Source organism: Schistocerca serialis, chromosome 7, assembly GCF_023864345.2.
Source record: "Schistocerca serialis cubense isolate TAMUIC-IGC-003099 chromosome 7, iqSchSeri2.2, whole genome shotgun sequence".
Lineage (NCBI taxonomy): Eukaryota > Metazoa > Arthropoda > Insecta > Orthoptera > Acrididae > Schistocerca > Schistocerca serialis.
In genome coordinates, this window is record NC_064644.1 from 607685984 (window position 1) to 607698417 (window position 12434).

At 39.6% G+C, this 12434-nt stretch overlaps 1 protein-coding gene across 2 annotated transcripts in view; it reads right to left on the bottom strand.

Annotated features, from left to right (window-relative positions):
• Positions 1-12434, bottom strand: part of LOC126412684 (DNA-directed RNA polymerase III subunit RPC3) — a 139881-nt gene that overhangs the window by 10921 nt on the left and 116526 nt on the right. For both annotated transcript variants that reach the window (XM_050082393.1, XM_050082392.1), the window contains exons 6-7: positions 8292-8445; positions 1409-1601 (exon numbers count right to left, since the gene is read on the bottom strand). In XM_050082393.1, coding sequence (XP_049938350.1) covers positions 1409-1601; positions 8292-8445 — 347 coding nt within the window. The remainder of the gene's footprint in view (positions 1-1408; positions 1602-8291; positions 8446-12434) is intronic.

The window sequence follows — 12434 nt, forward strand, 5'->3', positions numbered from 1 at the left end:
GGTTATTCCCTCTTTTTCTCCTGATCAGCTCCTTCTTGGCAGTCCCTCCTGGTGATCTGAATGGGAGACAAGTTTGGAATCTTTAGCCAATGTAGAGATCATGACACTTTTTTTATTACAGGCTACATTCTGTGAATATATATTTTGTATCTTCAATGCAGTGGTTTCCGTGGCCTTCTACACCCTCATGCCATTAATCTGACTTTTAGAGACAGTTTTCCACCCTGATGGTAAAAAGAGTGTCCTGAACCTCTGTCCGCTCCTTCACCCTCTTTGACAAGACCATTCTCAGAACAAGGGTGACCTTCTGGCAGGTGATGTTCTGGCGGAAGTCTTCAGCCACCATTGCTGATGATTTTTTACTGAAGATTTAAGCAGTAACAAGGTTCAAATCCAAGACAATTTGACTAGTAGTCAAAGCCAATACCTCTAGACCATGGTTTCATTTCCCGTTCAACATTTATTTAATCTTCCAGTACCTTTTGACACCTCTAAGGACATCAGCCTCCACCTAATTGACCATCAGGTTCCAGACTTCAATAAATATTAAACCATGTTCAATTAGCCATGATAGAATTTTGCCTTTAGGAAAAGCAAGCCACTAAAAAATAGAGATCTCAAAAGCAACTCTAAAAATAATATGGACTGATTTTAAAATAATTAATAACTTGAGGTTTCACATGTTTACTTACTTTCTTCAAGAATTTAAAGAAAGGTAAAGGCAACATATAGGATTCTTCACAGACAGGAAAGGTCTACTGTGCAATATTCCAATGATGTTAACAACACTGAATGGATAATTTGTTAAGAACAGAAAGAAATAGCAGTTAGCTGACAAGGCATATGCAGCGATGGGAAGTGACCACTACAGACTGCTAGCCCTCAGTGTGATTTTAATTATGTTTTTCAAGAACAAAAAGCATAAATAATGAACAAAAGTGCTTAAGGGTAACCAGTCACTGCAAACACTTATAACAGGTCAGAAAGAGCTTTCAAACCTTTAATGCCTTTTTTAGTCCGTATTCTGTGTACAGACATTTTCCATTCTTACAACAAGCTGGTTATGGATTTTAAGTTTTGATCCATATTTTTAAAACTTCAGTTGCTACGTTCCACTAAAGATATATTTTCCCTTCAATGTCAATCTATAACAGTTTTTGCTTTTGTAATGTCTTATTCTGCAAAAGTCGAAATTTCATGTCCCACAAAGTTGCATTTTGACTGATCTTGTTGCAGTGTAGACAGCTGGAGCATCGAAATTTATTGTTTGCAGCACCTCCAAAAGATTAATTTGCTAACTGTTAAGATATTCTACAAAACAAGCGCTCAACCTGTCTTGATGTGAAGTAATTGTTACCTGTTGCAGCAGCAAACCTCGAAAAAGATCAAATTGATGCAATTTATTCACCTGGTTTAGATCTATATGAAACAGAAAAAATGTCTTATTTGGCTGATTTGTAGACATTGTCTTGCGCAGTTCTTGCATTTGTATAAAATTTTCTTGCAACAGTCGATATGTGTACAGTTTAGCTTCTTTTGCTGGGATCATCACCAACTGTTGTATTTGTTCTTGTTCCACGAACTCCTTTGCTCTAACCAACCTGAAATAATTCAATACAATTTTAAGCAAATTTTTTATTCGTTATGTAAGGATGACTTTATTTTACATTATGTGATACAATCAAACTGCAAAAATGATTAAATGAAGCTCAACAATATCACAACTGTGTGTACTTATTACACACAGTGGAAAAAAAGGGACAACTGGTAAACTGACATGGATTTGGGGGGGGGGGGGGGGGGGGAGGGGGGGTTGTTACCGAACTATGTGATATCTGTGATCAGACCCAAATATATTTGAAAATTTTCAATGTAGTTCTATAATTTCATAGAACAGGCATCACATACTTGTAAAATGCTTTTGCCATGATTTCTGCATTTTCCTTGTTACAGTGTGTCATTCTTCCATCTTCATCTTTCAGTATTAGTGTAGGGGCCTCATATCGTTGTAGTTGTTTCCCAAAGATTTTGTAGTAGTTCCTGGAGTTGGTTTTATGATAATTACCTTCTATAGACTTTATAATATCTTTATGAAATCCTCTCTTGATTCTTCTAATATTTTGAGTGAATTTTTTTCTTTCATTTTTTAGGTTGATGGCATTTTCTTCAGTTTTATGTGTTTGAAACTTTAACCGTGCTTGGTGTCTATCTTCATGGAATTTGTCACATTCTGATGTCCACCATGCATGTTTCCTTCGTGGGTTCAAGGGAGCTAGATTCTCTGCTTCTTTTTTAAGATTAGGCACTAGTTGTTCTAGATCATCTGTTAATTTGATGGTTTGTGTTATTTGTTGGTACTTATTATTTTTAATTAGCTGATGTGGGTCAAACCTCCTTTTTATTTTATTAGTTTTTCTGGTCCTCTTCTTTAACGGTGTGAATTTGATTTTAATTTTAACCATATAATGGTCTGAGCCTGTGTCTACTCCTCTCAGTACTTTAACATTGTGGATCTCCTTATGAAAATTTTTGTCCATACAGACATGGTCTAGCTGCCACTCGCCCTTCCTCCAGTCTGGATGTTTCCATGTTTTAAGTTTACTTGGCTTCCTCTTAAAGTATGGTGATTTAGATATAAGGTTGTGTTCTCTGCAGAGTTCTACAAGTCTTTGGCCGTTTTTGTTTATATTTCCTTTCTTTTCCCAACTGAGCGTTGAAATCTCCCAATAAGATTTTTACATTCTTTTTATTTACTCTGTTCACAGTTTGTTCTAGAAGGTCCCAAAATTTATCTACCTCTTCCTTTGTTTTTGTTAGACAATTTTTTTCATTTGTTGGGGCATGAGCATTTATTATTGTATAGGTTTTATTCATTGTTTTAAAGCTTAGAGTCGCAATTCTTGGTGATACTGCTTGGAAATCCGTTACTGAATCTATTATTTTTATGTTTACTAAAAACCCTGTTCCAAACTGGGGACATTGTTTCATTGCCCTCGGTCCTGGTTTCCCATTATAAATTCTGTATCCTTGTGATTCGAATGGGTCCTCTGTGGTGTTTCTCATTTCTTGGATCCCTGTTATTAAAATTTTTTGTTTATTTAGTTCATCTGTGAGCTCCTTGAGTTTTCCGGTCTGAAGTAGTGAGCTTATGTTGTGTGTTGCTATATAATTTATTTGCTCATGTTTAATCTTCTTTTTGTGTTTTAGTGTGCATTTGGATGGTTGCAAATGCTCCGATTCGTTGCCGTCTTCTAGTTGACTACCCACCGAATCCGATGTAGCCTTTTCCTGCCTTTTTGAGCAGGACGGTGGAATTTTTTTCCTAAAAGATCTTTCGATTTTTGACTGTCGAAGGTTGTCAACCTTAGTTGGAGCAAGCTCCGATTTACAACTCCGGTTGTTAACCGCAGAGGGTGTGTGTGGTCCGCGAGAGCTATTTTATTTCACTCAAGTCCGCCAGGAAACCAGTGAGGACTTCCCTATCCGCCACCTGGGACGCGCCACGTAGGAGTATCACCTCTCCTCCTACTATGCCATAGTAGGTTCGTGGCATCCTGCAGTTTACTAGGCATAACTGCAGCAAGCAAGAGCTGTGCAAAAGTTTTGGATTCCCTTGTGCACTGCTTACTCGCTATGCCTCGAAAATGACAGGGTGTGCTCGTGTCCAAATATCAACTGTTGTCACCCGGCTGCATTTACCGAAGTCATTTGAACACTGTATACATCAGGAGATACTCAGGTCTCTTAATTTTATTCAAACTTAATTGTGAACAAAAATTTTCCCCTCACTGCTGTATGAAAAGGGATGTTCATTATTCTTCTTCCATTACCCACTGTTCAGATCGTCAGCTCCAGGAAAAATTTTCTGATATAATCTAAATACTGTAAAATAAATAAAAAATAAATTTTTGACAAAAAGTTCAATTTTGAGACATCTTTTCATTTGTAGTAATTTTTTTGTCCATTTGAAATTCTGAAGTTGAGGTCATTTTCTCCATTTTCCAATAATCTCCAGGCAATGTATGGTTCATCAATCTGTTGCCCTTATCAGGTTGCCTAGAACACACATCACAGAAGAAGAAGATTGGACATACTTTTTCGAGAAAAATGCCTTTATTCTGTTCAGAGAGCAGGTATGACTAAGAATGTAACAGATGGGACATTTGTTGATCTTACAGCTGCATATGACAAAATACAACATAGAATCTTATTTAGTAAACTCTCCAAAGTAGTTGGTGTATAGAATCACATTATTTTTCTTTCTTTTCTTTTCTAATATATAAACTATATGTAAACTGAATGAGCTATAAACCAAAGACACCGCCAAAAGTAAATTAACGGGTCGTTTTGTGGCAACGATAATGTTTTGACACATTGTTAAATATCTGTATGAAACAAAGTAAGAAAAACACTCTTCAATTTATTAATTCATGTACCTTCACCCCTCTGTTTTGGGAAGTGGTAGCATACAGACGTATGCTTGCATCCATCATACCAGCATTGTTAAAAGTGTTTATTTTAAATGTTCATTAAAAGTATTATAAAAGGTTATTAAAAAAGTAATATTTATTTGCACAGTTATAAGTTCAACTCCTAGCTGTTCATGGCGCCGAGATACTGCATCAAGAGGTTCAGTGCGAACAAGAATAATTAATGCTGTATCTGGGAAGCATTAGTGCATAGACATTGTCACGCTCAAGACTAAAACACAATGGAATCAATGTGAAGGTAATGACTCAGACTTGTGGGGCACCTATTGAACTTTGTTTACATGTATTAAAAATACTGTGCTTCGTGTGTTTAAGAACTTACAGACAGATTGACAATTTCAATGGTTGTGATTATTTGGTACCACACACTAGTGGAAGCAGCAGTTGACCTTGAATGTAATGATATTCAAGGTCTGTTTATGTTGGCATCAGTTAGAATACGCCCAAGATTGTGCACCGATTCATAAATTACCTTCAAAATTTTCTCCAATCAATTTTTGCAATTATTAATACATTTCCACATCTCTATTCTTTAGGAATGATAATCTTACCAAAATAATTTTTAATCTTATTAAGTAATAGAAAACTATTGACTTTCGGAATAAGCACAACAGTCGGAGAGATCAGAGAAACAGGTTACCTCAAGAAGTGTGCTCTGCTCTATTGTTTAACGTACAAGCAATGGCCAATCTTGTCCTCTCGAAGGCTGTAGCACTGGCAAAATATTGTACAGTAAAAAAATTAATTAATTAAGCTGTAGCTAAAATTCCTTATGTTTGTGAGTGTAAGAACTGATGTGCTTTTACATTAAGTACAATTTTTTTTCTTTGATTTTGTGAAGTATGGTATGGCATGTAAATAAATAAACCTGTTGGAAGCCATTGTACATCCAGAAGGTAATTTCACAATATTGCTCCAAAATGAATTGCTTTATATGCTTTATCCTTTCCCTTTCTCCTACTCAATCTAAAATACACTCCTGGAAATTGAAATAAGAACACCGTGAATTCATTGTCCCAGGAAGGGGAAACTTTATTGACACATTCCTGGGGTCAGATACATCACATGATCACACTGACAGAACAACAGGCACATAGACACAGGCAACAGAGCATGCACAATGTCGGCACTAGTACAGTGTATATCCACCTTTCGCAGCAATGCAGGCTGCTATTCTCCCATGGAGACGATCGTAGAGATGCTGGATGTAGTGCTGTGGAACGGCTTGCCATGCCATTTCCACCTGGCGCCTCAGTTGGACCAGCATTCGTGCTGGACGTGCAGACCGCGTGAGACGACGCTTCATCCAGTCCCAAACATGCTCAATGGGGGACAGATCCGGAGATCTTGCTGGCCAGGGTAGTTGACTTACACCTTCTAGAGCACGTTGGGTGGCACGGGATACATGCGGGCTGCACGATGTTGGGGCGTGAACGGAAGACGGCCTAACAGTGTGCGGGACCGTAGCCCAGCTTCATGGAGACGGTTGCGAATGGTCCTCGCCGATACCCCAGGAGCAACAGTGTCCCTAATTTGCTGGGAAGTGGCGGTGCGGTCCCCTACGGCACTGCGTAGGATCCTACGGTCTTGGCGTGCATCCGTGCGTCGCTGCGGTCCGGTCCCAGGTCGACGGGCACGTGCACCTTCCGCCGACCACTGGCGACAACATCGATGTACTGTGGAGACCTCACGCCCCACGTGTTGAGCAATTCGGCGGTACGTCCACCCGGCCTCCCGCATGCCCACTATACGCCCTCGCTCAAAGTCCGTCAACTGCACATACGGTTCACGTCCACGCTGTCGCGGCATGCTACCAGTGTTAAAGACTGTGATGGAGCTCCGTATGCCACGGCAAACTGGCTGACACTGACGGCGGCTGTGCACAAATGCTGCGCAGCTAGCGCCATTCGACGGCCAACACCGCGGTTCCTGGTGTGTCCGCTGTGCCGTGCGTGTGATCATTGCTTGTACAGCCCTCTCGCAGTGTCCGGAGCAAGTATGGTGGGTCTGACACACCGGTGTCAATGTGTTCTTTTTTCCATTTCCAGGAGTGTAACTGTATTTGTTGTCCTTTACCATGCTGTGTTGTTTTCTGCTATCAGCTACATTGTGGTCCACGCGTACTCACTTAAATTTATTTTATTCCTCAGATGTATTACTTAAGTAATATGGTTCTAGCTGGATCGTATGTACACCAAACGTCAATATCACACAAGGACAAATAACTGCATACTCACAATGCTGCATACTGCAGAAGCTAAGTTTTCTCAAGTGGAGGGGTCATTGAAAGCATAATAAGAAAAACTAGATGGGCCACCCACTCTGAACATGCAATAAAATTATTTCTCCCATAGGGATCACAGAGATAAGATCACATTAAATTTACAGGTTGCAGAGAGGCATTTCAGTGGTCGGCCAACCTGCACACCATATATGAATGGAACAATAACAAAACCTAATGTGTGGTATAATAGTAAGTACCCTCTGCCATGCACTTCACAGTAGAAAGAGGTACACCACAAGAAAGTGATTTCACAAAATGCAACTTCTTTTTGGTCACCTCCAACCACTCACGTGCACAGGATGCTCCTCATCTATTGAGAAGAAATGAAATGGAAGAGGATTTTGTTCTGAGCATCAGTTGTATCTTTAGGCGTCTGTTCTACCATCTCACTCATTTCCATCAGCACTGTCATCTACCAAAGAGTCAGTCTTTCCACATCTCTAAAACAGTCCAAATACATTTTGTATGTTCTGAACCAACTTCTCTGATGGGTAAAAATTTGTTCATGCCTTGAACGGCATTAATGTGCAATTTCTTCAAAAGCAGTGATTTTTGCAAAGCAGTTGACCTTGGATTAGCAGAAAAAAATGAACTCTGATGACGTTGAACTCAGAACTGTGACCTGTATAGATGTTACCAGCAGATTATTCCTCCCTCAACTGGAATCAACTTTGACTAGCAAAATATCGCTGTTCAAGTCCTGTTTAATTGCTATCTTCAGTTCAGAATCTCCAGTGAACGAGCATAATCTAACCGTCAGTGACATGGCATGTTGTTGGCCAATCTGTATGGTGACTACCTTGTTTTAGTACATCAGTAGTGCCATTTTCTTTTAAAATAATTTTCAGTGTATTGTTTTTTTATTTCTCATTCTAACGTCTTGCTGTCTTTCTAATGTCCCTCCTCTTACGAATGTAGGATCAATACATTTGTAAAGACTCCCTTGGTAATGTGAGAATTTTATTCCAACATACACAAATTCAATAAAATGAGCGACTTGTCTTTGTTGTAAGCACTGTCCACCTTTCTGATTCAGGAGTTACACGGGAGCCCCTGCAAGTACATATGAAACCCATAGCTTACCACAGTTGAGAATAAGGAAGAATTTAAATTCAATTTCATACTGCTCAGGTACACTGGAAAGCAGAGCAGTATAGCTTGACAAGAAGCCAGCCACAGCTTGCTGTTCTGGGAATATGTGAGGCAAGATGGCTGTCCATTGCCCTAGTGCAGACATTTCAACATGGCATTTTTAGGTTGGGTTGGAAGGTGTGTGTGTGTGTGTGTGTGTGTGTGTGTGTGTGTGTGTGTGTGTGTGTGTGTTTGGGGGGGCATTCTGGTCAGGCCTGAACTATCACTGCTAATTTCAACAAGCAATTGCGTGACAACATTTACTGAATGCTTTGTGGACTCAGTTTTGCTTTGTGTTATGCACTGTGCCCCACCTTCAAAAGTGGGGATCTTCTTGTAAAAAAATTAGTGACTTAGCCAATAACACCTATGTCAAACACACATACCTAAATATCCTTGCTGCTTTTGAACCAAAGCGTTCCAAAACGGTGTTTTCAATAGTTGTCCAAGTCAGCTGAGTAAAGGCTTCCTTTATATTAAGGACATACTGTCCTCCACCACTGTCCCCATCCTTGCCCACGAACTGACTTGAATCTTCCTCTGAAACATTTTTAATGCACGTAAGTGACTTCGAACTCCTCAAAATAAGTCTAAGCCACAATACTTTGGTCAAAATAGTGCAATTACAAAATTTCACTCTATGACAACACACATTACATCAACATTAGCAGCAGCAACCCCATTGGGATTGAAAAACTCATTCCAAAACCTGAAAGTTGTTCTTCATGAGGACAGTTACAGAATGTTATGAATGAGGGAACCATCCATAGCTTTCATTGGTGATTCACTCTCATCTAAACTATCTGAGCACTTCTCAGAATGCAACTCAAACTACAAACAAAAAATGCCTCTCAACTTGACTTTCAAATTTAACACAGGCTCTTATCTGTTGACAGATTCATCATTATCCATAGATCCTGTCAAGCAGAACCTTTAGGGATGTGGAACAAGTCAAGGTATAAATGAACAAATGACAAAGAAATCATAGAAGTTTAATCACTACACTGTCTGAACAATAAACTACCATTATACTGCTTAATGATATTCACACTTATACCATCAAAATTTATTGAGCGATTTAGCAAGAAAACTGCTACTTCGAGAACTAGTGCTATCTTAGTTTGCTGCTGTTTATCTGCTGCTAGTACTTAATATTTACTTGATTAGAATGGTGTTCTTCAAATAAATATTTCTGTATATCTGTAAATACTGAGCCCTATTTACAGGATATTACTTCTTGTCATACAGGTCGATTGCCAACACCGCTGTTTGAAACATAGTAAACAGAACTGTTTAATCTATGAATATAGAGCTTCAGATTATTTGCAGAATGAGTGGCTAATACTGATCCTCCATGAACCATAGACCTTGCCGTTGGTGGGGAGGCTTGCATGCCTCAGCGATACAGATAGCCGTACCGTAGGTGCAACCACAACGGAGGGGTATCTGTTGAGAGGCCAGACAGACGTGTGGTTCCTGAAGAGGGGCAGCAGCCTTTTCAGTAGTTGCAGGGGCAACAGTCTGGATGATTGACTGACCTGGCCTTGTAACATTAACCAAAATGGCCTTGCTATGCTGGTACTGCGAATGACTGAAAGCAAGGGGGAAACTACAGTCGTAATTTTTCCCGAGGCATGCAGCTTTATTGTATGGTTAAATGATGATGGCGACCTCTTGGGTAAAATATTCTGGAGGTAAAATAGTCCCCCATTCGGATCTCCAGGCGGGGACTACTCAAGAGGACGTCGTTATCAGGAGAAAGAAACCTGGCGTTCTACGGATCGGAGCGTGGAATGTCAGATCCCTTAATCGGGCAGGTAGGTTAGAAAATTTAAAAAGGGAAATGGATAGGTTAAAGTCAGATATAGTGGGAATTAGTGAAGTTCAGTGGCAGGAGAAACAAGACTTTTGGTCAGGTGAGTACAGGGTTATAAATACAAAAAAATGAATAAAAAAATAGGAGTGCCGGTAAGCTACTACAAACAGCATAGTGAACGCATTATTGTGGCCAAGATAGACACGAACCCCACACCTACTACAGTAGAACAAGTTTATATGCCAACTAGCTCTGCAGATGAGGAAGGAATTGAAGAAATGTATGATGAGATAAAAGAAATTATTCAGATAGTGAAGGGAGACGAAAATTTAATAGTCATGGGTGACTGGAATTCAATAGTAGGAAAAGGAAGAGAAGGAAACATGTTGTTGACGTGGTCTTCAGTCCTGAGACTGGTTTGATGCAGCTCTCCATGCTACTCTATCCTGTGCAAGCTTCTTCATCTCCCAGTACCTACATCCTTCTGAATCTGCTTAGTCTATTCATCTCTTGGTCTCCCTCTACGATTTTTACTCTCCACGCTGCCCTCCAATACTAAATTGGTGATCCCTTGATGCCTCAGAATATGTCCTATCAAGCGATCGCTTCTTCTAGTTAAATGGTGCCACAAATTTCTCTTCTCTCCAATTCTATTCAATACCTCCTCATTAGTTATGTGATTTACCCATCTAATCTTCATCATTCTTCTGTAGCAGCACATTTCGAAATCTTCTATTCTCTTCTTGTCTAAACTATTTATCGTCCACGTTTCACATCCATACATGGCTACACTCCATACAAATACTTTCAGAAACGACTTTCTGACACTTAAATCTACACTCGATGTTAACAAATTTTTCTTCTTCAGAAATTCTTTCCTTGCCATTGCCAGTCTACATTTTATAATCCTCTCTACTTCGACCATCATCAGTTATTTTGCTCCTCAAATAGCAAAACTCCTTTACTACTTTAAGTGTCTCATTTCCTAATCTAATTCCTCAGCATCACCCGACTTAATTCGACTACATTCCATTATCCTTGTTTTGCTTTTGTTGATGTTCATCTTATACCCTCCTTTCAAGACACTGTCCATTCCGTTCAACTGCTCTTCCAAGTCCTTTGCTGTCTCTGACAGAATTACAAAGTCATCGGCGAACCTCGAAGTTTTTATTCCTTCTCCATGGATTTTAATACCTATACATGGGAGAACCCTGGAGATACTAGAAGGTTTCAGATAGATTATATAATGGTAAGACAGAGATTTAGGAACCAGGTTTTAGATTGGAAGACATTTCCAGGAGCAGATGTGGACTCTGACCACAATCTATTGGTTATGAACTGTAGATTAAAACTGAAGAAACTGCAAAAAGGTGGGAGTTTAAGGAGATGGGACCTGGATAAACTGACTAAACGAGAGGTTGTACAGTGTTTCAGGGAGAGCATAAGGGAACAATTGACAGGAATGAGGGAAAGAAATACAGTAGAAGAAGAATGGGTAGCTTTGAGGGATGGAGTAGTGAAGGCAGCAGAGGATCAAATAGGTAAAAAGACGAGGGCTAGTAGAAATCCGTGGGTGACAGAAGAAATATTGAATTTAATTGATGAAAGAAGAAAATAGAAAAATGCAGTAAATGAAGCAAGCAAACAGGAATAAAACGTCTTAAAAATGAGATCGACAGGAAGTGCAAAATGGCTAAGCAGGCATGGCTAGAGGACAATATAAGAATGTAGAGGCACGTGTCACTAGGGGTAAGATAGATACTGCCTACAGGAAAATTAAAGTGACCTTTGGAGAAAAGAGAACCACTTGTATGAATATCAAGAGCTCAGATGGAAACCCAGTTCTAGGCAAAGAAGAGAAAGCAGAATGGTGGAAGGAGTATATAGAGGGTCTATACAAGGGCAAGGTACTTGAGGGCAATTTTATGGAAATGGAAGAGGATGTAGATGAAGATGAAATGGGAGATATGATACTGCATGAAGAGATTGATAGAGCACTGAAAGACCTAAGTCGTAACAAGGCCCCAGAAGTAGACAACATTCCATTAGAACTACTGACAGCCTTGGGAGAGCCAGTCCCGACAAAACTGTACCATCTGGTGAACAAGATGTATGAGACAGGCGAAATTCCCTCAGACTTGAGGAAGAATATAATAATTCCAATCCCAAAGAAAGCAGGTGTTGACAGATGTGAAAATTACCGAACTATCAGTTTAATAAGTCACAGCTGCAAAATACTAACATAAATTCTTTACAAACGAATGGAAAAACTGGTATAAGCCGACCTTGGGGAAGATCAGTTTGGATTCCGTACAAATATTGGAACACGTGAGGCAATACTGACCCTACAACTTATCTTAGAAGCTAGATTAAGAAAAGGCAAACCTACGTTTCTAGCATTTGTAGACTTAGAGAAAGCTTTTGACAATGCTGACTGGAATACTCTATTTCAAATTCTGAAGGTGGCAGGGGTAAAATACAGGGAGCGAAAGGCTATTTACAATTTGTACAGAAACCAGATGGCAGTTATAAGAGTCGAGGGACATGAAAGGGAAGCAGTGGTTGGGAAGGGAGTGAGACAGAGTTGTAGCCTCTCTCCGATGCTATTCAATCTGTACATTGAGCAAGCAATGAAGGAAACAAAAGAAAAATTCGGAGTAGGTATTAAAATCCACGGGGAAGAAATAAAAACTTTGAGGTTCGCTGATGACAT